The sequence below is a fragment of the Callospermophilus lateralis genome, chromosome 19 (assembly GCF_048772815.1).
Source record: "Callospermophilus lateralis isolate mCalLat2 chromosome 19, mCalLat2.hap1, whole genome shotgun sequence".
Classification (NCBI taxonomy): domain Eukaryota; kingdom Metazoa; phylum Chordata; class Mammalia; order Rodentia; family Sciuridae; genus Callospermophilus; species Callospermophilus lateralis.
This window is the reverse complement of record NC_135323.1, coordinates 38,756,793-38,784,305: the sequence shown is the minus strand read 5'-3', so window position 1 is coordinate 38,784,305 and position 27,513 is coordinate 38,756,793. Positions and strand designations below refer to the sequence as shown.

The following is a 27,513-nucleotide window of genomic DNA, read 5'->3' as shown; positions in this document are numbered from 1 at the left end:
TTTTTTAAAAGCAGGTGAACATGGTTATAAAGGCATGTAACAGAAAATTTCTTTATTGGAGACATAGAGTTAACAGAAAAAAATGAGAAGCATATAACTAGTTGCATCACCTTAAATTACCAGAGAATTGGAATCTGGAATTCTGATGTGGATGACATGTGTGACTATGGTGAAAATGTTATTACAAGCTTTGTAAATAAAATTAATGTGAAAGGCAGATAATGGTTAAACAATTAATAGCTATACTCTGTCTTCCAGGTGTTTTATCAGCTATAGAGCCAAAGCACATAACTTCTATTAATAGTCACCATGAAAAATATTATCTAACTTTGTCCTCTAAAATTATCCCCTTTGTAGGGATGAGAAAACATAAGTTTCTGGATGTCAAATGCCAACTCAGCATCATACTGAGAACTAATGAAAAACAGAATTATATAAACTTTTTTCTATACTCCTGAAGTTAAATTTGTTCCTGATAGGTGATGTAAGTCTGAGATATTATTTTCCACCATTATGAAGAAAGTGCCTAGAGAAGACATCCCAGGAAGACCCTGTGATTTAAGTAATACAAATGTTTTTCCATCCTTTATGTTAAAGGAAGCACTCTACAACAGCAATGTCAACCCAGATTCCTCAGAGGGGTAAATGCTTAGAGACTATAGGACATGAAAAGCACATTTCAGGACCCAGAATCTGAGTATGACTTAGGAAAGACAAAAATATAAATGGCTAAAAAGAAAAATTGTTGTAGCTATTTTAGAAAACAAGTGCCATTATGTTGTTATCACCACAATCTTTTCCTCAGTAAAGTAAAATTTCATCACAGATAAAATTAAATTGTATTAAAGATGGATAACATAGTACTCTAAAAGGATTTTAGATTTCTACTCCTCTTACAGAACAACAACAAAAAAGCAAATCAGCTGGGTGTGTTGAGCTTCCTGCTATTTGCTATAATGTTTCAGTGTCTACCAAAAAATGGGCAATGCCCTATGGGCCAATCTCATGCTGAAGCAGGAAAGCAATTGCAATTTGAACTGTGAAAAGTGTCAATAAATGGACTTGCTATATGAAAATCTCTATGGGAAGTTGAGGGATATTTTAATGCTCATTAGAACTCTTTTCAAGGATCATGAGGTGACTGAAATCAATAATCAAATATCCCTATGTATTTGCTTAAGAGTCAATCTGTTTCTATGAATGAGTGCATGTGGGCATAGTGCAGGAATGCAGCAGTGGAAAGAATCTAGAGAAATTCCTCTTGTAAGCTGTTGATGGTTGCACAAAACTGCAATCCCAATGCCTCAGGATTGTGGGTCAGTAGAATCACATGTTTGAGGCCAACACCAGCAATTTAGAAAGACCCTCAGCAAAATTTGTGATTCACTGTATCAAAATCAATTTTTACAAAAGAAATAAAGGGATTTGAGATACAACCAACTGATTTTGAAAACAGTCACTATAAGAGAGTGTCCATAAGATTATCAGTAGGTATCTCAGCAGAACTTTGCAGTGAGGAAGGCTATGAGATAATATGTTCAGAAATCAACCATGAATACATTAAGAGTGCCTGGTAAACAACATTACTTTGGAGGCATTTTTTTTCAAAGCAACTTGGAGAAAAAAGGAAGCTAAAGTAAGAAGGGCATTTCCCAGAGAATGTTTGGAGTTAGCTTTGGTCAAATGACTAATTGGTACACAGAAAAATATACACTTTTGAAAGAAATAAAGAACAGTAAACAAAATCCCTTCTATCTAAAAGCCAAAGTAGGACAGGTGCTGTAGATTTCTGCTAGAGTAGTTACTTAGAATAGGAAGGATGGGTTAAACCCCAGTACCACATACACAAAAATAAAAGTTACAGAACAATTAAAAGGAGGCTAATGGATACCTTAGTTGGTATAAGCAAGATATAGGTGGAGAATATTGATGAACTTTAAAAGAAAGAAACTTAGAAATAATTGAATGGATTAAAGTGCAAATAAGCAGTAGAAAACATTACTTTGAATGGTAATTTGGTTTTGTAGCAATGATTGGACCCAGGGGCTTCCTAATGAACTACATCCCCACCTTTTAATTTTTTTTCAAATTTAATCTCCTTCCTTCCTTCCTTCCTTCCTTCCTTCCTCCCTCCCTCCCTCCCTCCCTTCCTTCCTTCCTCCCTCCCTCCCTCCCTCCCTTCCTTCCTTTCTTTTCTTTCTTTATTTTTTATATACATGACAATAGTGGAATTTATTACATTCATTATTACCCATTTACAGCACAAGTTTTCTTAACTCTGTATATAAAGTATGTTCATGCCAAATTATGCCATTATACATGTACTCCTTTTTTTGCATTACAATTCTTAATACACATATATACCACAATTTTTCATATCTCTGTTCTATGTAAGGTGTGTTGACACCAACTTCAAATCTTCTTACATTTTGTAATAATTTTGTATAATGATGACCATCACATTCCTCCATCCTTACTATTCCTCTTCCCCCTCCCTTTCCCTCCTACCCCTCTTCCCTATCTAGAATTAATCTTCCTCCTGTGCTCTCCCTCCCTACCCAACTTTGAGTCATCCCTGCTTATATCAGAGAAAACATTTGGCATTTGTGGTTTTTTGGGGGGATTGGCTAACTTCACTTAGCATAATCTTCTCTAATGCCATCCATTTGCCAGCAATTGCCATGATTTTGTTCTTTTTTAGTGCTGAGTAATATTCCATTGTGTATAAATGCCACATTTTTTTTATCCATTCATCCACTGAAGGACATCTAGGTTGACTCCACAGTTTAGCTATTGTGAATTGTGCTGCTATAAACACTGATGTGGCTGTGTCCCTGTAGTATGCTGTTTTTATGTCCTTTGGTTATAGTCCAAGAAGAGGAATAGCTGGGTCAAATGGTGGTTCCATTCCCAGATTTCCAAGAATCTCCATACTGCTTTCCAAATTGGCTGTACCAATTTGCAGTCCCACCAGCAATGTATGAGTGTACCTTTTTCCCCACATCCTTGCCAACACTTGTTGTTGTTTGTTTTCATAATAGCTGACATTCTGACTGGAGTGAGATGGTATCTTAGAGTAGTTTTGATTTGCATGTATCTGATTGCTAGAGATGTTGAGCATTTTTTAATATATTTATTGATTGATTGTATATCTTCTTCTGGAAGTGTCTGTTCAGGTCCTTGGCCCGTTTATTGATTGGATTATTTGGGTGTTTTTTGTTTGTTTGTTTGTTTGTTTGGTGCTTAGCTTGTTGAGTTCTTTATATACCCTAGAGATTAGTGCTTTATCTGATGTGTGAGGGGTAAAAATTTTCTCCTAGGATGTAGGCTCCCTGTTCACCTCACAGATTACTTCTTTTTCTGAGGAAAAAAACTTTTTAGTTTCAATCCATCTCATTTGTTGATTCTTGGTTTTAATTCTTGTGCTATAGGCATCTTATTAAGGAAGTCGGGGCCTAGTCATACGTGATAAATATTAGGGCCTACTTTCCCACCCCTTTTGTATATTTTATTTTGAGAAAGGGTTTCACTATGTTACTTAGAACCTCACTAATTTACAGAGGCAGGCTTCAAACATTTGATCCTCCTTTGACAGTCACCCAAGTTACTGGGATCATAGGCATAAACATGCTTGCTCATCTAGATATTCTGATTTTTATCCAAGAACAAAGAATAACTTTAAAAATCCTCTCTTCATCACACTATTTTAGCAATTTCAAAAGGAATCTTAAGTGAGCTGTGCTTTTGCACTAAGTAGCTATTTCTACAATACAACATTAAAAGTATTTACTTCTAGTTTGGTCATAAAAGAACTTCCATTGTTTCATATGTTCCATGAAAATGAGATTTCAGACATTAGAGCCAGAATGTCTTTATGCCCTTCTGGAAACTCTGTTCTTAGGATCAAGCAACAATTATATCTGGGTGGCCCATCAAACTTAAACATATAAACCTCAATGTTAAAAAAAAGTTACTAAATATCTGTGGAGACATATTTGTAATTTCAGTGTCATGGAATGCTAAGAGAAGAGGATTTAAAGTTTGATGCCAGCCTTAGCAACTGAGGTAAACCTTGTCTCAAAATAAAAATATAAAGATGGCTGAGAATGTGGCTCAGAGGATAAGTGCCCCTGGGTTCAATCTCTCATACAAAATACTATATATATATATATATATATATATATATATATATATATATATATATTTCCACACACATACTGGGGATGTAGTTTAGTGATAGGAAGTGTTTGTGTTCAAATGCCAGTGTTAAAAAAATTAAGCCTTACTAAATATAAACCAGAAAAAAATACTAACATTTCATTTATTGTATAGACTTTCATTCAGCTAAAATCTCATCTTAATTTTACCCATCATTCTGAAAGAGGGATAGGAGGCACTGATGCTCTAACATTATGAGTATTAATTAAATCAAGTTTTGGCATTTACAAATTGGTAGATATAATAGAAATCCACAGTCGAAATCCCTAGACCCTAGACACTCAGCTAAAATAAATAATAGGGCTTTTAATATAAATCAAAATCATACCTTCAAGGACCAAATCTTAGTGTAAAGGACTCAATTTTTATAAATGTCATTCCTTAAAATCCTAATGTTTGCTGTTTCCAATTCTGTGAATAAAAATGGCACATCATGGCAGATTATGACCATTGTAATACTGTATCTCATTTTTACATCCCCTCATACACAATATAAACACTGATGATCCTTTTGATGAAAAGATGAGAACACATTTCTTTGTCATACATATTCTGTTTTTGTTTTTTTTTTTTTTTAGTTGTGATGGACCTTTATTTATTTACTAATTTGTATGTGGTTTTGAGAATCGAACACAGTGCCTCACACATGCTAGGCAAGCACTCTACCACTGAACCAAAACCTCAGCCCTGTCATAGATATTCTTAAAGTGCTTTGTTCACTGTCTATTTCAACAACCACATCTCAGTTTGCCTTTACTTCAAAATGATATAACTCTTGGAGGATACATATGAGGTAGTCTAAATTGCTTTGCCATCACACATGATCTTTGCATCTATATTTTATCAGAAGTACAGATATGACATTACACTGATAACATCTTCCTCTAAGCAAATAATTTTGTCACATTCATTAAGAACATGCTAGTCTAAAAATTTTACTGTGCATGGTAGCACATGCTTGTTATCCCAGAAACTCAGGAAACTGACACAGGTTGATTTTAATTTTAGGTCTTACTGTGAAGTTTAGTGACATTCTGTTTAAAAGAAAGAAAGAAAGAGAGAGAGAGAAAGAAAAATTAAAGCCCCTAAGAGGGTGGCTTAGTGGTAGAATGGTCGTGAGTTCAATCCTCTGTACTTGAAGAAAGAAAAAGATTAAAGGAAAGGAAAGTTAAATAAAATGAGTGATATTAACTAAAACACCTTTCACATCTTATCGTACATAATTTGACTATTAAAAATGATTCAATAAATTCATCAGCCTCCTTATAGATCCAATATATCAGGTTTAACTGGAAAACATGATGATCTCCTCAATTTTCTTTTCAAATACCACTCCAAAGGACACAAACACTTGAATGCATCTCTGTCTTCTCTCAGAACTTGTCTCTACATTTAAGATGACCTTGCACTATCATACTTCACATAAAAATAGAAAAATGTCATTATTCCTTCTTTTATTTAAAATTGTGGTATTTATGAAATTCTTTATCAACACCCCAACCACTTTCATTATTTTTTTTTTATTTTGCCCCAACCCAAAAGACATAGAGCCCAGGTGCAGTTCACATACTCTCCCCTGATTCATTAACTATAGGTTTTTCTGTAGTCCAGGCATCTATATATCTAAGGCCTCCTGGAGCCTAAATTTCACAATCCAAAATTTATTCCAGATGTTCAAGTTAACAGAGATGAATAGTCATTCTGGAATATCTCTATATATGTATGTATTATCTATCTATCTATCTATCTATCTATCTATCAATCTCTGTCTGTCTCTCATTAAATAAATAAAAAAATAATAAAATTAATGGTGTGTGCAGTAGCATACTCCTGAAATCCATGTGGCTCAAGAGGCTGAAACAGGATAACTATAAGTTCAAAGCCACCCTCAGCAACTTTGAAAGGCTGTAAGCAAATTAGGGAGACCCTGTCTCTAAATAAAATATTAAAAAGATCTGTGGCCATGGCTCAGTGATTAACCATCCCTGGTTAATCCCTAGTACCAAAAATAAAAGTAAAATAGTACTCTAGAGCCATTTCCACCAGCAGCATATAGTACCAAACAGGAAGACAGTAAACCTGACTTTGAGAATTACTATTGGAGATAATAAAATCACCATCATAGCCTGTTATGGCAAAATCAATCTCTCCTTGGTGAAAAAAAAATATGGTACAATAATATCAAAATTAAATAAGCCATTAACTGGAGTTAAATCACATTATCTTGCTTTTTTAACTATCATATTTTGCAAGTCATTGTTTTAATCTATATGCTACTGGTTGCAAGAGGTAATTATAATTTTCACATTGAGTATGAATTTTAGGTGTGATTGTATTCCATGGAGCAGCATAGTGAGAAAATAAAAGATGAGGGCCAAGTAAGGCTTGTGTGAAAGCCCAAAGTGTGAGTGGTTCTCCCTGCTTGAGATTAGAGTGCATGAGTTGTTGCCCATAGATGCTTATGCATGGGTGAATGCTCAGGCACCAGGATATCAACTGCTGGGCAGGCATTAGTCAAGACACCTGAGATGTGGTTCTAGGATGACTCAGCTGCCTGTCTTTCAGTTACAACCTGTCCTGCCTATTGGATCCCCGATTCCAGCAGACCAGCAAACACTCAGGCCTACAAATAATAGACCATTAAATCTCAGAGACAATTGATTTCCAGAGCCAGCAGGGGCACAGGATCTCCAAAATCAGAGAGATTTAGGATAATTGTGTTTTCTTATAATTCCTTTCTATGTTTTTTTAATCATTTTATCCATAATTTCTACATAATATAATCCCAGTTAGTGTTCATTTTTGTTCAGATTATCACAGGTGTGTCTTACATGGTTTTTCATTCTTTGTAATTTTTCCACTATAGCTCATAAATGGAGATAATTATTAACAAACTTGTATCAATTTTGAGAATGCATTGTATCAGTGAATATACCCTGCACTCATAAAATCCCTTTATAGTTTGAGGTGTTATGAATACTTCTGTATTAAATAAAGTAGCATGGATCTTCATTTTCTTTTGAGAGATATTCTCTGATGATATCATGTAAAGGAAAGTTAGTAGATCATTTTAAATTTGTTTAAAATTTTTTTACTTACTCTCTGCTCTCCTATGCTTTCTTTTTGGCAGAGTGCAGGCTTCTTTTTACTGTACTTTCCATAAGCACAATGTTTATTATTGTGCTTAATAATAAATCATTCCTCAGACATTTCTCAAATTATTCCAAGTCCTTCCTAGAGGCTTCAAAAGCATTATTTCAAGAATAAAACACCCATTGGAGATGATCACTAAATGGATAGAAATTCTATTTTTTAAACCTAAAGGAATAAAAACTTTTCAAGGAGCCATGTGGTCTAATGCAAGTGTCAGACTGAGTTGACCCTGAAACCCAGACAAGTGGCTTAGTAGTTCTGAGGCTTTTAACATTTATTTTTTTTAAACACTGCACAGATTTGTATAAAACTCATCAATAAAAAAGGCCAAGTAATAATGAATGCCAAAATATCAAGAATGCCAAATGTGTTTACCAGTCATTGGATTTGGAGTCTCCTTATATGGCTCCTATACAACTGTGACTAAGGCCAGGCACTGTTGTGCACACCTCTAATGCCAGTGACTGGAGAGACTGAGGCCGGAGGATTCCAAGTTAAAAGCCAATCTTGAAATATAATGAGACCTTTAGCAACTTGTTGAGACACTCTCTCAAAATTAAAAAAAAAAAAAAGTGTCTGCTGATGTAGCTCAATGATAAAGTGCCTCTGGGTTCTTCAATAACTAGTACTGTAAAAAACAAACAAACAAACAAACACACACATACAAAAAAAAAAAACACCTTTAACTGGGCTAAGTGCAAAAGTGCATGTCTGCAGTCCCATTGGTTCTGAAAACTAAGGCTGGAATACAGGAAGCTTGAGGCCAACCTCATCAGCTTATGGAGACTCTGTCTCAAAATAAAAATAATAATAATAAATTCTGGGATATAGATCACTGGTAAAACATCACTGAGTTCAATCCCTAGAAACACACACACAAAAGCTCTTCAATCTTTTGCTTTGCTTTCAGAACCGTACTATTACCATAAAAACAAACCCACATTAGGCTACTGGAGGGTGAGATATTCTGTGTAGAATAAAGGTGCCCCAGTTAAGACCTCACCCTCTGAAGCACAGCAAACACATCAATCATCAGCTAACTACATGCAGCGGGAGCACCCAAGCTGAGCCAGCCTAAACTAATAACCACTCAATAATGAGCAAATAAGCTTTAGAGTGGCTTATTACCCCATGATAGTTAACTAATATACCCTTCATAAAAGCAGGATTCCAGGATTCAATCCCAAGTTATTTAGAATTTTCAAAAGAAGAGCAGATACTCTACAGGTGCTGATTTTCTCTTCTAATTTCAATGGAAGATTTGATCTCTTAGATGGCATTGAAATATAGAAATGCATGTAGACATCTATGCATATGATTGGTGCTAATTCTGATAATACTCCATACAACAGGAGGAAATAGACATCACAACCTGGCCATTGGGCCCAAGGCCAAACTAAAAAATAAGAAGTTTGCCTTGAATCTATTTAAACTCTAAGATATAGATTTTTGACAGATCTGAAGTCAGGGAGTCTCTACCTCCTGGGACTCTATATTTCTTCATTTGCTGCCTGACATCTGGAATTGCAATGGATCTGTTTCCAGCATCCATGCAAAAAGAGTGGTTTATTTTTTGGATGTCCTGGTTGAAAGTTCCTTCTCTTTGTTCCTGAGGAGATATATTAATTTAAAGTAAATTTGCTCACCCCTAGCATAAAAAGAAGGGTGCCAGAACTTTCACCTCCATACAGTCAAGGAAGGCAGACCTCTGCAATTTTGAATGTGGCTGCTGTGAACACAGATGTGCTGGATTCTTAAATCGAAAGTGCAGTTATATATGTATATATTTTATTAGTAATTTTATATTTGTCACACAATGATAATATTTTGGATACATTTGATATTAATTTTACTTTTATTCTTTAATTTTAATCTGATTATTAGAAAATTTAAATTTACCCCTGTGCCTGACAATTTGTATGTATTGGACTTTGCTGTCTTCGGAAATTGTTTCCCAGTTCAAACCTTAAGATGCATTCTCATAAGGTCTAAAGGTAGAAAAGTTAGATAAAATTTCAAATTAAATTTTAGAAATTTTATCTAACTTTTCTAACTTATGAGAATTCATGAAATTCTCTTCATGAATAATGTAAACACATGTATAATTCGTAAATTGATGTGACCATGTATGCAAAATCCAATTCAAGTGTTCTCCTGGCTGTGTTAGATCCCAGTATTGCCAGGGATCCCAGCCTTAAAACAGCTTTAACCTAAGATCCCAGCAACTCAAAGGAAAAATATGTTGCAGTCATCAACCTGTCATTGACCTCATTCATTTCTGGGGTTGAATTCCTTTTTACTGTCACTCTCCTGCAGGCTCCTTAGGTTCAGATTCCGGAGTCAGAGTCTGAAGCAGGATCCAATCAGGAGCGCCTGGGTGAGAACTGTCCAATGACGGACACTGTTATTGAAGAGGGGGCGGGCTTCCATTTTTGGAATCCACCATCTTGGGATTCGCCTGGAGACTCTCTTTCCTGTTCGCAAGAGTTCCAGGTTTCTCAGCCGTTCAAGGACGGAAAGATCCCTGTGGAGTACACCGGGCATCCTGAAAACCAGCAAATGGTGAGTGTGTAGCAGGCATCTTGCGATGAGTAAGGCAGGCTGTTTTAACTGACGGGATGAGCAAGGCAGGCTGTTTTAACTGACGGGACTGGCTAAGGTACAAATGGTGCGCTCTTTACCGTATTCTCTAGTGCCTGCGGACCTGAGTCATCTTCTGGGGCAGTTTAAAGTTTCTTCCTTTTGTTACAGGGCTGGGACTTTCTGGGAGAAGCGAGGCAAAACGACAGTTAATATAGATAATAAATAATTGGGTCCGATCGGGGACGGTGTGGGCTGATAGGAAATTAAAGGAAATCCAATGCGGCGTTTTTTCCTTCGTCATGCTCCCAAAACTCCTTCCCGCCTCCAACCTGTTGTGAAAGGTAACCTGCTTATGATTGCTCTCTGCGAGGAGTTTTAAGAGTTGTTAATTGATACCTCCAGGGCTTTTATCTTCCTGACGGGATCCCCTGGACCTTGTGGTTCACCCTGGACTTTGGATGAAGACTTCTGGGAGAGCTAGGCAGCATGAAGCCCACCTTTAAATCCTGATTCTTGAAATGGAATCAGAAAGATTTCAGACATTTTACTTAAAGTTACAGGCATACGTTTTTAGAAGGGGTAGAAAAGAGTGGAGACTGTCCTCTCAGAGAAAAGAGGATTGGTGTGTTTATTCTGCATTCCAGTTTTATTGGGCATCTCAGGGAATTTTTCAGTCTCCTCCAGGCCCACCACTTGACTGTTTTTTGTTTGTTTGTTTTTGTGTGTGTAGTGGGTGGTGGAGTTACTGATGTGTTTACTGGGGATTGAACCCCGGGGTACTTCACCTTTGAGTCACATTTCCAACCCTTTTTAAAAAATGTTTTATTTAGACACAGGATCTCACTGCGTTGTTTAGTGCCTCACTAAGCTTCTGAGGCTGCCTTTGAACTTTTAATTCTCCTGTTTCAACCTCTCAAACCACAGGAATGGCAGGCATGTGTGTCACTGTGCTCAGCCCCACTTCTTGAATTTTGACTGGCAGCAAGATAATAATTTTCCACTCCTTACTGCCATAAAAAGTCTAGGTTAGGGCTGGAATTGTGGCTCAGCAGTAGAGTGCTCGCCTAGAACGGGCAAGACCTGGGTTCGATCCTCAGCACCACATAAAAATAAAGGCATTGTATTGTGTCCATCTATACCTAAAAAATAAATATTAAAAAAAGTCTAAGTTATAGGTTTGAGGCTGTGGCTCAGCAGTAAAACACTCACCTAGCACATGCAAGGCCCTGGGTTCGATCCTAAGCACCACATAAAAATAAATAAAATAAAGGTATTTAAAAAGATGAAAGCATAATATGTCTAAGTTACTTTGACCCATGCTGACTGGTTCTATTAGGAATTTGGTTTTACAGATTTTGTGATTAGGGAAATAATCCTTTTCCCCCTGAGTTCAGGGATCTGGTCTGTGAGGGAGTTACGAAAGTTTCTTCCCCTTCAGAGTAACTTGTTTTTCTTATCTGCATTTTGGGCCTGCATATCTTCTGCAGATAATAGCTAGTTTGTGAGTAATGTAATCTATCCTGTTGTTGTAGGGACAAATGAGGCAAGACACCAATAGCGGGAAACAGTTTTATTTGGCTGCAGCCAAATGTATGCCCTGAACCCCGAGTTCAGGTAGTTTCAGAACTTTATACCCAGCATGTAAGGGAAGGGGCTCAGAAGTTCACAGTCTGCAGAAGTTCACATAAAAGCAGCTTCCCCCCACCCCCACTGTTTTGGGCAAGTTATCCCTTCAAGGACAACACCTGAGAAGGGAAGAGCAGGCTTCTCCCTTTTTTCCCCTCCCCCTGCCAGCTGTTACCATGGAGCCCACTTTGTAACTTATCTTAAAAATGTAGCCATCTCTGTGAAGCCCAGGTCAAGGCCAGAGGCCTTGTTTGCACATTTCTACAAACTCCTATACTGGATATGTTTGTGAAAAATTATGGAGTGCTGATTTCTTCCTGGCCAGTGGCCAAGTAAGATAGGACAACACAAAAATAGGAAGTTTATCTACATTGAACTCTTTTGCAGAGACTCTTTTGCTGACAGTCCCAAAATCCTATATGGTGAAGATTTTTGGAGAAGCCCAGTTAAGGCTTTTCTGTGGAGAAAGGGGGTGTGATTACACTGTTGTCTTAAACTAGGTAGAATTGCAGGTAAATTCCTTTTTTAAACATTAAGGCATGTGGGGATTAGCACAGTTGGTTAATTTAATAGAATTATTCCCTTAACCTCTTGTTCCCACTACAGAAGTCTCTCTGTCCCCTATCAGTTTGCTTCCTATTTGGGCTGTCATAAATAGTGCTATGTTGAAAGTGGAAATGCAGCCATTTCTTTGATCTGCTGATTTCAGTTTATTTGGATGTAGGCCCAAAATTACTTATACTGGATTATATGGTAGTTTTGTTTCATTTTGTAAATTGTTTTTGTTGTTGTTATTATAACCTTTATACTATTTTTAAAGTGACTGTACTAAATTTATATTTTTCCAAGTGTACAAGAGTTTCTTTTTTTTGCATATTCATATACTCCAGTATGAGATCAGGCAAGGTAGGCAACAACCAAAGGAGGCAGATTTAAAAAGGTCGATGAACGGGGCTTTATTTGAGAAGGGTCTGAGTAGAAACTGCATGGGAACTCGACTGGACTGGAATTTTCTGGGGCTTATGGCAGGAAGGAAAGGTTCTTGGGACAGGAAAAGTGTTTTAGAGTCTCTTGTCTCGCTGGAGTTGGTCAGGGGGAACTGGCTGAAATCCAGGATTGGTCAGGAGACCCTGCTGATTGACAGGCATTAACCAGGAGATCCCAGTGTTTCTGTTGGCCCCTGATTGATGTTTCTTTCCTGCAGGAACTACTTTGTCACCACCACTGACCTGACACTAAGCAATTAGTTTTCTTTGAGTTTTTTTGACAGTAGTCATTGTAACAGTTGTACACACGCTGCAGTGTATGTTCTTTGCTGCATCAATCCCTGATTCAAGTTTGTTAGATTTCAGGCTATCAAGTAGGCACTGGAAGAGTATGATATAAAAGAGTTTTGGGAACAGTGATCTGTTATTTTTAACCCTTCCTGCACTATTGACTGTAGCCCATGAAAGTGCTTGCACACCAGTGTAAAATCACTTGTTTGTCATCTAGGAGATTTTCCTATGCTCAGTCATATCCATATGCTCCCAGAGCTTGGGGATTTAGAAGTATTTCCTTGAATGGAAGATGTGAAAATTGAGACATGAAAAAAAAAATCCTGCAGTAATTGGTAGGAGTGGAGTTATTCACAGGCAAAAGATAGTGGAGAGACCTGAAATATTGAACTTTCACTCAGACTGCCAGAAATCTGCTTAATTTCCCTTATTAATTCCACAATGCAGGATACATAAAAGCTCAACTGTCATCAGTAGCATATCACAGAATATTCTAAAATAAATTCTAATAGAGAAATCAAGAGGTATAGATTTAATACCATAGAAAACCCTCACTATTTTCTGTGGTTTGATATCTGTGTATATCTTGAGTCTTCTTCAGTAAAGTTTCCTTCAACAGGAAACTTTAGAGATGGGGATACAGACAGACAGACACACACACACACACACACACACACACATACACACACACAGTCTTACTCTCCTTAGCCTGTGACATTAAATGTTGGGGATTCTGTTCCTGTTTTATAGTACATTTTCCTAAGTAGTATTAATGTCTGAGTTACCCCAGGTTTCTTAGTAATTTTATAATTTCTCAGTTGTCCCCTGCATGTATCTTTCATTAATGACTTTATCTGGAAAGGACTTGAAATATGAGTAGATATTTTTTCAGTGTATTTGTGGATGCACGGAGGTTCAGGAGCTTCCTATTCTGTAACTGCAATATAAATCCCGCTTAACGTTTTCCTTGGATTGTGCTGTTGGGGTTTGAACCTATTGCCTTGCATGTTCAGCACAGATATTTTATCAGTGAATTGTGCCTCACCCTCAACATCAGCCTTTAGAATGGGTTGTATCATCCTTTCACTTTTTTTTTTTCCTTTAGCAGTTCTGGGGATTAAACCTAGAAGTACATCTCATCCCTTTTAAATTTTATTTATTTATTTTAATATTTTTTAAATAGTAGTGAACACAATACTTTTATTTAATTTAGTTTTATGTGGTGCCGAGGATCGAACCCAGGGACTTGCATGTGCTAGGTGAGTGCTCTACTATTGAACCATAACCTCAGCCCTTTTTAAATATTAAAGTTTTCACTAAGTTTCACAGATTGACTTCAGACTTGAGCTCCTCTTTCCTCCGCCTCTTAAGGATCTGACACCACTGGTGTGCACCACCATATCCACCCTGTAACTCCCTCCCTTATAGTAACTTGCGAATGTTTCATATTTTGTTTTAATATCTAAGTATTTATTACCTCTGAGTTTTTTTATTTTATGTAATTTTATTATAGGATTAGAATTATTTTATTGTATTACAGTTTTGAATCTCTTACTATGCCTAATTTGTAAAGTAAATGTTATCATAGCTGTATAACTATATGTTAAATTTCAGTACTATTCAAGGGCATTTGTTTTGTAATGTGTCCCCTGAGAATAAGGTAGGTCTAATATATAAGGATATGAGTGCAGCCAATTGTCTGCTAAGTTTTGGGTGAGGTAAGCTCCAGAAGGCTTGAGTCAGGTTTTTGGGAATATATCTTATTGAAAGAGAGAGATTTTAGTGCTACTCTAGTGCCTAGCAACAAATAAAGTCTTAATGAACCTTTCATGACAGAGTGGACAGGTTTCATGACTGAGGGAACTGGGCCTCATGAAGGGCAGATATGTTCTTCCTACCCTGACTCCATGCAGACAAAAGTAATTAGGTTGTCTTTAATCAATTGTTGCATAAGTAGGTTGACATGGAAAAGGTGAGCAATGCAGAAATTCTGAGAACACAGGTTGCTGGCTTGGCTCAGAGATGTGCCACCCTCAGGATATCCCCAAATTTGAACTCAGTAATCTCCTGTTTTCTGCCTCCCTCAAGACACTGGGTTCACTAGCAGCTGCCCCAGACTTAATGACTGTCCAGTGAAGCTATGAAAAAGGCCTGGAAGTCCTGGTATAGAAGAAGCAGAAAAAAAAAAAAAAAAAAAAATCACCCAGGAAGTCTGGCCAATAAGATAGCTGCAAGTCAGAGTCACTGTGTCCTAGTGACAAGTCTGCTGTTTTTTATCATGGTAATTCAAAGCTGTAGCTATTACCACATTATGATCTTTTCAGCCATGTTTGGGGCCTACAGTGTGTACTCAAAATTTCTTCTTTATCATGCTGTTGTTGGTGGAAGAGATCTCTCTGGACAAGAATGATTTGGGTAAACACTGGAAAGGCAGGGTGCTGGACTGTGGACACAAAATCAGGAGGAAATATTTAGTGTTTTTTTGGCAGTGCAGTGTGTGTAAGCATGGGGTGTGCATGAGGAGTCTGCACAGCAGGGCTGTGGTCAGTCAGCATGAACTAAATAAGGAGGTTTTAGGTGTATGTGTATGGGGGTGGATAAAGGATAGATGAAGGCTGCTCACCTGATATGTGTGTGCCTGTGACTTCCATGTTCCTTTAGAGATACCCTTTATAGTAAGTAGGTTTGAGGGTGCTACCTAAGCATGGTTTGCACACTGTGTAGGTGCATGAGGTTGCAATGTGAGTTCTGTTACTGTCATTTAACACTGGGGAGTTGCACAGTGATTTCATTTGGCAGGGCCTGCCACCCTCTGTGAGGATTAAGCAACTTGATTCTAATTCTGAGTCATCCGGGTTTGAAAGGTGTGTGTTGGGGGGGACATTTGAACAGTTAGATGCCTTGTGTTAAGGTCCAGAGAGTGGTAAATAATTAGGCATAGAACAACCAAGGAAGAAGATCTGCTTTTTTCTTGTGTTCTGACAGCTGCAGCTGGAACTCTCTTAAAGGCTAGGATTTGAGTCAAGACTCTGACCATTTATGCTGATGGGGCAGGAAAGAGATGGCAGAGGCAAGTTGCCCCCATGACACTCATGAGAGTGTCAAGATTGCAATTCAGGTTTTTCCTCTTCCTCTGGAAAGGAACCAATCTTACCCTCCTTGGCCCCTCTACCCACCTAATGTTATGATTTCCTCTATCCCTCCTTGCCTCTGCTTTGCACCAACCCCCCAGGTATCATACCTTCTCCTCACTCTCCTCCACTTAAGTGCTCATAAACCACAGCAAGTCTGTGACCTCTGTAATAAGCAAGATTTGGAAAAGGGTATTGTCTGCTCAGATTAATACTCACTTGCTTTTCTCTTCTGGACTATTCCTGGTTGCTCCTGTCAATTTAGTCTTTCCCTGAGTCTCCATAGTGTCTTTGCTCTGTTCTGGTCCTTACTGACCTGGTACAAGATCTGGTCTGACACTCTTATGTAATAAGATTCTGAAAGGAATTTCCAGGGAGTAGAATAAATTATTCAGGATAAAGTCTGGGTAAGTTTCCTACATTTTTTTGAGAATAATATCTATTGAATATTGCTTAGGATGTACCAGCACCACAAATTTGATTTAAATGAAACATGAAGCTTCTCATTGGAAGTAATATGAGGCTCCCACATGAAATGGACGCCAGGTAATTACCAGATTTATGAACATACTTCTTCATCCTCTCTTTCCATTGGCTATGTACTTGGCATTCCCATCAATTCTGTTGATGGTCAGCACTGTATGACCCACTACAAAGATGGGGCTAAGTGTCAGCAATTCTCCAGCCTTGAGATTCCATCAGGGTCCAAGGGACCAAGTTTAACAAATCCTGTTTTACCTTATATAATTTTGCTCTTAAAATATTTTTTTACATGGTATGAGAAAAGGTATACTAACATTTATTTTTTGACAGAGGCACCACATTGTCCTAGTAGATTTTTAAAAATAGTGTTATATTTATACTACCCTACGGTGTATCCTCTCCCTTTATCATTGTCTACATTATAAGGGTCTTTTAAATGATAAGTTTTTTTTTTAATTGTCCCCCTTTGATTCCTGTTCTTTTTTTTTTGTTGTTCATCACATTATGAGGTCTACACTGAATGCTATAGTTTTATTATATGCAGCCATTTGTGGCTTAATGATATTTTGGTCATTGATAAATTGCCTATAGAAAATGGCTACAGCAAGCAATTTAGGTGTGTTGTAATCTATACTATCTAGGTGTTGGAATAGTATAGGAGGTTTGCAAAATGGCAGATTCACCTTGTGATGTATTTCCCAAAATTTATCCTAATCTTTGAAAAATCACTATATATACAAATGTGTATTGGAATTATATGGTATTTAATTGATATATGATTTTCACATATCAAATTTATCAGACTGTTTTTATTTAATTTGTCTTTGTTATTAGGGGGTACTAGATATTGAACTCAAGGAAACAACCACTAAGACACTTCCCTATCCCTATTTTTTATTTTAATTAGAGACAGAGTCTCACTGAGTTGTTTAGTGCCTCACTTTTGCCTAGACTGGCTTTGAACTCTCGATCCTCCTGCCTCAGCCTCCTGAGCTGCTGGGATTACAGACATGTGCCATTGTGCTTGGCTTAATTTTTCTTTTAAAAACACCAAAATCTGAAATTACTGCTACTCTGGTGTGTTCATTTTCAATATATTTAATTTTTCTCTATTGCTTAGTATTGTATTTCCTCTATTCTCCTTTTATAAAATTTGTCTTTTTCAAACTACTGAGACTGATGATTATTTAACGAGTTCTTAGTTTGCCTATTATTATTACCTAAATAATATTACCTAAATAACATTCTCTTTATCTTTAACACCAACTTTAGATTCATCCCATTTTTTACAGATTTTTTATTAAGATATAATTTATATATAATAATATTTATAAACTTTTAAAAATATTTTGACAAATATGCACTGCATAAATATAATTGCATGTCTTTTATCCCAAAGTTTTTGCCAAAACCCTTTTAAAGTGCCTCTTCCATTTCTTCTCAACACCTTTTATTTAATAAATGTAATCTTACTGAACAAAATCAAAACAGGACAAGCATCAAAGTTAAATGGATCAATGAATTTTTAGTAAAGTAACACACAATGTAACTACTACCTGCATCAAGATATAGAATATTGAACTGAGGTTGTGGCTCAGTGGTAGAGCACTTGCCTAGCATGTGTGAGGCACTGGGTTCAATTCTCAGCATCATATATAAGTAAATAAAATAAAGGTCCATTGACAACTAAAAACAATTTTAAAAATATGTAGAGTATTAATGATTCCCCAAACAACCACTCTATGCCATCTTTCTCTCTGTATTTTCCACAGCAGTAACTTGGTAAATAATTTTGTTTCATTTAGTACTGTTGAGTTTTCTTTTAAAAAGGATGAGAAGTGTGACAGTTTTCTTTACCAAATGTACCAAAGTGGGGGAAAACCTGGCAGCTAGGATTAGGTGCTGAAAGAAAAGTGGTGCAGGACTGATTATACACATACCAGGGATAAGAAGCAAGTTTATTGTCAGGAGCCTGACATGGCTTCTCTGCACAAGGAGGGGAACAGCAGAGCAACTCCCACTGAGTGTTTCCTTTTATAGGCTAGAATCATAGCCGTACCCTAGGGGTGGGTTTAGTCTTGAGTGACATAATAAGAATCCCCTGATCTTGTGGAAAACAAGTTCATTTCTTGGGAACAGAGACAGAAAGTTTTCCTATGTCTCAGAATGGGAACAGGGAAACCAACATGTCCCTTTATCTTCTCAAGGAGAGAACAGGGAAACTAATATGTCTAATATGTCCCTATCTCAGGGGCTGGTAAGTTGCCTCTTAATGAGAAAAAGGGAGAGACCAGCACATGTCCAGTCTGTAGTTGTTGTTGTTGTTGTTTTTTTTTTTAAAGAGAGATTGAGAGAAAGAGAATTTTTTTAATATTTATTTTTTAGTTTTTGGTGGACACAACATCTTTATTTTTATTTTTAATGGTGCTGAGGATTGAACCCAGCGCCCCACGCATGCCAGGCGAGCGTGCTTCTGCTTGAGCCACATCGCCAGCCCCAGGCTGGTAGGTTTTTATCTCAGGCTTTTTTCTCTTTCTTGGGAATAAAACAGTATTCATAAAGTGGGGGTGGGGAAAAAAGATGGCTGCAATTATGCTAACAGGTGCTAAGTATGACCTCAGTTTTGATTTGTGATGTCAGGGGGGAATACCTAAGTGAAATGCAGTTATCAGGCAGAATGTGAAGCTGTACCCCCACATTATGCTGTACCCCAGAAGGGTGCAGGAAGATGAGACTATGCAAGAACATAACTAGGGGTGTAAGTGGGTAGAGGGAGGAAGAGAACAAAGGGAGGGTTGAGGGCAACTGGGCAACTGGGAACCTGGAAATAAGGAGTTCAATTACAGCAGATTTGAAGGTGGAATAATGGTAGTCAGGATAGAGGGGCTGTGTAGGGAGAGGTGGAAATCATAAGGTCAGGGAGATAGAAGAAGGTGGAATCTCTGGTGCAGTTCCCTGAACAGGGAGAAGTGAAGGGTTTCCACTTTTGGGTGTTGCCACCCTCACTTCCAGGCCCTGATGGACCTGACATTCCCACCTCATTGTCAGATAGCTCATGCTGTCACATTATTTTCTGTCTTCAAGTTGAAATCCAGCTCATCCTCTTCTTTGTCAGCTCTCTTCAGTGGGTCATTTGTCAAACGCTTAGCTCCTCATCTTCTTGATGCCCTTTATCCTCTTCTCTTCCATCACCCTTGGAAGTTTTCTCTTGTTCTTTCTCAACTCTGGACTCTTCCTTCACTCTTTCTGGCTTTCTCCTTGTCCACCTCCTTTTTCAGGTCCTTGATGCTCAACTCAGCCATTTTCTCCAAAATTTCATCTGTTATGGTGTTTGGCCTGGCCAGAGCTTATTCTGACACAGAATCTTAGACACAGAAAGAACCTGTGGCAGCAGCCTTTTAATAGCATTCTTATAGAAACTTTTGTTACTTTTCAATTCTACTTAGGAATAGATGGATGGTTCATAGAGTATGTCTGAGTCAAGAGTAACATAGCATTTTCCTAAGTGGTTTTACCAGTTTACATGACCACAAACAGTGTTTATCAACTCTAATTTCTTAACATATTTGTAACCTTTTCATCTGTTGTTTATCATTGACTTACTTGTTTATTTTCCTTTGTTGTCATTGTCAAGTAAGTATACAGTAGTCTCTGCAGCTTGAATGTTAACATTGCTAAATTTATTGGTATTTGATGAATTTTCATATTGTTATTTGTCACTTTAAAATTTCATCCTTTTTGAAATTTCTTGGCATGTTTTATTTGTTGAGATTTTTTTTCCCTTAGAAATATATACTACCTCAGATATTCAGTGCTATGAGCACTTTACTAAAAATAATTGTTGTAAACATCTTCTGCCACTCCACATCTTACCTTTATACAATTTTATCAATATTGACATATAGGATTTCTAATGCTGATAAAATTTTATAACAATTATTCTTTGATTTTATGACACTCAATAACTGATGTTAAGAACATTTTTAATGAAAAAGGTATGAAGATTGTCTCCAGAATTATCTTTTGCTTTTAAATCTTAAGACTTTTACAGAATTAACAATGAGGTGCTGACAGAAGCTCAGGCACTTGATAATAAAATAACAACTATGGACAATTCAGATTAAAAACAAAAATTTTCTCCACCCGGTAGCATAAACTTTCTAATCCCTTCATTCAGAACTTTATTTAATCAACATCAGTACAGCTCTCTCAGGACTTCTCCACTAAAAAGCTAAATTCTTCTCCATTCCCTTGAATACCCCATATATTGTTCACATGAGTCACTGAGGATCCACACACTGGAGGCTGGGATCAGCAACCCTCAAAATACAGTGGCACCACCAATAGCCTAACTCTTTGAGATTCCTTGGAATAGCATGCACCTTGTGTTGACCTTGCTGTGAAGGTGAGCGAGGAAAAAATACTCTGAAGTGAGTTAAAGTCATTATTTATTAAACATTGTTTTGGCTGTTGTGGATCTCACTCAGGGCTTCATGAACGCTAGGCAAATTCTTTACCATCAAAATTTAGAAATTACATATGTACTGGGGATTTGAGTCGGTGATAGACCACTTGCCTTGCTTGAGCAAGGTTCTGTGTTTGGTTCCAGCCCTTCCAAAACAGAAGAAAAAAACGAAAGGAAAGAAATGTATATTTAATTTCCAATGTTAATAGCTAAATAGACATCTATTTTCTGACACAAGTATCCAAGTGTAAAGAAGCAATGAGGAAAACACTTTCAGCCAGAGCAAATTTATGTAAATATAATTTTCTCATTATGAGATATTATATTTCTTATTTCTCATCAGTTTCACTTTTGATTTGTACTGTTTTGTTGGCTAGATCTTTAACTTGGCTTTATGTATCCTGTAAGACATATCTTTTTATTATTAAAAAGTACATATAAAAGTAAATTTACTTTTTACCATTTTCAAGGGTGTAATTCAGTAGAATTTAGTGTGTTTACTGTGTGAAATCATTACCACTATCTATTTCCAAAAATTTTTTGACATAGAAAACGATCATAGTTATTGCTTATTTATTCTTCCCTCAGGTCCTGGCAATGACTAATCATTTTTTATGATTTATGCATTTGCTTGTTATGGAAAGTACATTGAATTTGAACCATACAACATGAGGCATGTTCTCCCTCTTTTTTTTTTAACCTTAGCACAATGTTTTCAAGATGCATCTTTATTGCAATGTGATTTAGTACTTCCATGAAACATGTTGCTAAATAATATTCCACCGCAGAGCAAATTTTGATTATCCATTGATCTATTGATGGACATTGAGGTATTTTTATCTTTTAGTTCTTATAAATACTTCAGTTGTAAATATTTGTGTAAAAAAAGTATTGTCTCAATGTTTTCAGTTAATTTTGGCACAGAATGAGTGCTGGTTTAATTTCTAAATTTTTGTTTATTTTATTGAGAAAACACCAAAGTGCAATCCATAGTGATTGAATCATTTTACATTCTTACCAAGAATGTATAGATTTTTCGTAGATTTTTCATAGCCTTGACATTTATTTTTTTTCCTCTTTTATCCCATTTTTAGGGATTTCAAAATGAATTTTGACATTTTTAAAAATTTATCAGACAAAGCACAATAATATTTGGATAGATAAAACCCCAAATTATTTGTTGCTTATGACTGTGAACAATGAGTACTGCTATATAGAACTATATTGGGGGCGGGGGTTTACCCAGAGATAGGATAAAAAGAAATTATAGCTACAGGGGGTAATGTATATGTATATGTAATGTCCATGAAAATTATTGTTCAAACATGCCTATAAGTAAGTAAGTAAGTAAGTAAATAAATAAATAAATAAAGTGACTTAGATATACATGCTACTATTTTATATGTGTGTGTGTGTGTGTGTGTGTATGTATGTGTGTGTAGTATATATACATATACTACAGCTCTTCTGAAGAAAAACTGCCCAGGGAGAGGTGATTTCAAGCTTTATCTTACTTGTCAATCACCACACAGTCTTCAATGCCCTTGGGCTGCCATCACACATCAACCAGCCCTTTTTATTTGTTTATTTTGAGAGAGGGTCTCATTAAGTAGCTTAGGGCCACACTCAGTTGCTCAGTCTGGCTTTAAATTTGTAATCCTCCTGCCTCAGCCTCTTGAGTTGCTGGGATTACAGGCATGAACCACCACCACTTTATTATTATTATTATTATTATTACTATTATTATTTGACAATACTGGTGCTCACACCCATGGGCAATCAACCACAGAGTTATACACAGAGCCCATTTTATTTTATTTTTAATTTATATTTTTGTAGAGGCAGGGATTGAACCCATGACGAACACATGCTGCACAGTGCTTTACCACTGAGCCACATTCCCGACCCTCCATTCTACTTTTTGTTTTGAGTCATGGTCTCACTATTGGCCAAGGTCAGCCCCAAATTTATTATTCTCCTGACTATACTTCCAGTGGCACTGAGATTATAGTTATACACCACAATTCCTGCCTAAGTGTTCATTTAAAACATGCTCCAAACAAAACTTTAAAAGGATGATCAAAAATAAATGAAAATCTAGACTCTATAAGTGCATAGGACTGTTCTTAGAAACCACAAAATGCAGAACACAACTAGTTGCTCAGTACTCAGTGTAGATCTTCTCTCCACTTAAAATTCAGTTTGTTGCTTTGGAAGTACCTGGTTTAGCTACAGCCATAGCAGAAGAATACAACGAAAGTCTACTAAAAGACTTTAAGTGGAGAAAACATGCAATATAGAAAGACAACCTACACAGTTTATAAACAACATTAACTATGATAACATATTTGAAGATAGTATTTAACATGTTACATACCAAGACAAAATCACACACACAATGAAAGCCTTGAAATTAATTTTTATTTTTACCGTCATTCTCAAAAGGCAATTAGTGTCCTGGTGCACATTAAAGACAAGTTAACTTGGTCAAAATAGTATGCATTAACTTGGTCAAAATAGTATGCATTCAATCTAATAAAAGAAGTGTCTGTCCACAAAGCATTCAGCAAAGCATAGGTTTTTGTTTTTTTTTTCCCAGTGGGAGTCTGAGGTTCCACTCCCCTCACTTTAGGTGAAATCTTATTTCCCATTTCCTCTTTTTCCTCTCTGGGTTTCAAAAATACTAATTATTTTACCACCCATTCTTTTCATTTTTGAATCCAGGGGAAAGTGCCAAACCTTTATATTTTGGACAGCATTCCTAAATAATTCATAGGAATTCATCAAATGAATTCCAGTGATACAATTTTCCTCCTTATTCTTTCAAAGTTATCTGTAAAAAAAAAAAAAAAAAAAAAAGATTTTTCTGGAAAGAAGTCTTTTTTTTCTTTTTCTTTCTTTCTTTTGTTTCTAGTTTGAAGCAGGGAGAAGTTAAAATATCTCAAATAGAACAAATTTTCCCAAGTTTTCAGAAGTTATTCTCGCTTACTGATCTAAGAGATGTCCTAAAGTTACAGTTATATATTTTGTTATAATCATTCTATTTGCTCTTTAAAATTCTCAATTAGTAACAATAGTAAAATTAAATACTATGCAGAAACGAAGTGAATATCCAATGTGTGAGTATGAATTTGTTTTTCTCTTAACTAAAAAAAAGGGGAAGATGATGGCTAATTTCCAGATATTAGTGATAATGTCTTGTTTCATGAAAAAGAACTCAAAACATAAAAGGCCAGCATGGACATTTACTAAAATTTTTTATCCTAAACAAGAACAAGAACAACAACAACAACAAAAAAAAAAACCCTTATCTTTCACTTTTTCACATTCTTCTACTTTTTTTCCCCAAAAAACTTTAAATCCTAAGACCAATGAATTATTTCTGAGTGTGAAATTTTAATCATTTTCAAATTTCCAAATCTGAGTCAGCAGAGATATTATCAACCTGATCTCTGGGTAAACCATTATGTTTGAAGAGACTGACAGTATTTTATTCATTGGTTCTTTAGATGAAAGTAATGTAAATAGTATTTCTCTCTCTCTCCTGAACTGTCATAGTTTTGCCACATAGAAAGGCAAGAAATACATGGTATTGATTGTGAGAAGGAAGTGAATACCAAATAGAAACTTTTCTTTATATTTAGAAAATACAACAATGAAAACAGCTTTGTGTAAATGTATATTTTGATAACTCATGCTTTAACACACTTTCCAGTCCACTGCATAGTCAGTGAGGAAGGGGGTGGGCTTTTGCAATTTGGCCTTGGCCTTCTCTGCCTTGGCCTCCATTTAATTCATCCAGCTCTAGGCTTTTCTTGCAGTATCAGGAATCCCAGGTTGTTGTGCTGTGCAGGTGCTGAAGAAATTTAGGGAGCAGGCCTGGCTCCCCAGTGGTAGGAAATTTACTAAAATATCTCTGTGAAGTAACATCTTGAACCTGAGGAGAGAGGTTTTTGGAACCAAGGTGACTGGCTGTGGCAGGAACAGAAACTGATGGGAATACCAACACAATCTCTGCAGTCTGCTGGCCTCATGGCAGTGAACCCTTCAGTCTGCTGGCCTCATGGCAGTGAACCCCTCTGTCCCACTGGCCTCCCTAATGGGGAGAATGCCATCAGTGGAGACTCTGTGCAGCCATCCTTATCCCCTCAGGGCATCCTCAGCTCCAGCCTCAAGTCCTGTCTGTCTGATGTGTGATGGCAGCCCAGGCAGGGTCTTTCCAGACTGTGTGGTGATTGACATGTATACATGTGAAATACCACATAAATGTATATATGGTTATATACTCACACACATATGAAATTTATATGTGTATCTATAGCAGTTATATATATATATATATATATATATATATAATGTATGTATATGTACTTTCATGGTGTTTTATACTATTTCTTAGACTGGATATAATATGACCAAAAATGTGATTGGCCCCTAGCAACATTTCCCCCAACATTTACGTTTTATGTCTTTCAAAATGCACATCCTCTTAAATCATCCCCATGAGTTTCAAGTGTTTGGATAAATACTGTTATATTTTTAGCATGTTATTATGGTCATGTGTGCTACAATTTTTGTAAGTCTGTGTTTGTGGTGGGAGAATATTGTATATCTACAATAGGAAAACAGTTTCCACAAATAGATAATAACAAACTCCCTTTTCAGTTCGTCCGTAATCTATTGTTTCATATGTTTCTAAATACTATTTAATTTTGTCAATGATAGAATTTTACTTTTCATTTCTCTAATATTCTTAAGGTTTTCATTTATTTATTTATTAAACACTTATATAACTCTCATATAAGTTGACAGTTCAGGTCTCTTGCCTGCTTTTGTTTTGTGCTTTCTGGCTTCAAAAAACAAACAAACAAACAAACAAATTAAAAAGGCAGGAAATAGTTATATTTCAGGGGAAAAATAGTCTTACATTTAATTATTAAAGTATTTTATTTGCTTTTTTTTTGTCCCTGAGTGTATTGTAGATCTATCTATCTATCTATCTATCTATTTATTTATTTATTTATTTATTTATTTATTTATTTATTTATTTTGGTAGTTTTGAAGACTATTTTAAATGGACTTCTAGGACTTATCCTCCAAAATTCTAACACAAAAAATAAATAAGTTCTTGTTTTCTTTATGGCCTCAGAAAAATGGATATATTTTCTCAAAATTATTTGACAAATATATTGGTAAATAACATATTTACTAAAACATTTGTTTCTTTTAAGATTTTTATAGTTTATCATGCATCCTATTTTCTGGACTTGGGAATTGAGTTCTTAACAATATAAAATACAGTTTAGTAAATCTTAGAAATAGTTACATATGACATTGCTTACTGAGTAATATGTTCTGGAGATAAAAGCAAAATGACATATTTATTTTCTGAAATAATTACATAATTTTTCTTATGCATAATTTTTCTTTTCAATTTCTTCTCTGTGACTTAGTTTTTTTCCTTCTCTGAGTCATACTCAGATTCTGCACTTAGTGATGTGCTTTTGTGCACCTTGTATTCTGCAAGCACTTGCCCCTCTAAAGAATCTGACTTGACAAAGTTCTATTTCGAAAGACTCCCCTTAACATGAAAGGAGGAAAAAATATTTGTGCTGCTTAAGTCAAAGGCTCTTTGTCAGTTCTATTCTTCAGGCACTGTATTCATCATGGTGAAAAAATAATATTTCTCTAGACTGACATTATCTACATTAGGAGCAAAGTATTCTTCAGGAGCTTAGAAGGAATTTCATATAGTTGTAACTTTGGTAGTTCTCTGCATACTGTGGGGTTGCCATGTGACATCCACAAACCTTTTTTTTTTTTTCTCATCCTTACAAAGAAGATAATTTCAGAGGACCCAGTTGGATAATGCTCTTCATGATGATCATTAAGACAAGTAGGTGCTGTGGCTTTACAGTTAACAAAACAACTGGAAGACACATTGCAGACAATTTTTAACCATTACCTCCCACTCATATCAATTTTATAATCTTATATACATTTTCACCATAGGAACTCAGGTCATCTTCATGCCCAAACTCAAAAGGCTGAATCATTCTTGTTTGAATTTCAGATTCTAATTCTCTGATGATTCAAGGTTCTGCAAATAATTATATTCTTCTCATTTCTCTCCTTTTACTGTGTCCCCAATAAAGAAATTCTATGCTCCATGCTTCTACAGATTATATCCACCTATATTTGTAAAACTGTGTAGAAATCTGGATCATTTTCTTATTTGTAAATGAAGGTTAAGGTTACTACTTCTTTTTTTTTAAGTTAACTTTTTTTTTTTTATTTTCTAGTTATAGGTGGACACTATATTTTGTTTTCATGTGGTGCTGAGGATCAAACCCAGTGCCTCAGTGTATGCTAGGCAAGCACTCTACATCTGAGCCACAACATCAGCCCAAATTTGATATTGCTTTTAATTTTAAAACTTGGAAATTATTTCATACCTAAATAATATCTGATAACATTATTTGTGAAACATTTGTAAAGTTATATATCATATATGCTATAATGTGGTGTAGTAGATAAAAGTATTTGTGTTTGCTTATTTTCTAATTTATTTTTCATT

The 27,513-nt window shown here is 36.0% G+C and overlaps 1 protein-coding gene across 1 annotated transcript in view; it reads left to right on the top strand.

The window, feature by feature from the left end:
* LOC143638268 (uncharacterized) overlaps window positions 1-27,513 on the top strand; it is an 85,255-nt gene that overhangs the window by 1,554 nt on the left and 56,188 nt on the right. The window contains exon 2 of the mRNA XM_077106001.1: window positions 9,697-9,933. Coding sequence (XP_076962116.1) covers window positions 9,697-9,933 — 237 coding nt within the window. The remainder of the gene's footprint in view (window positions 1-9,696; window positions 9,934-27,513) is intronic.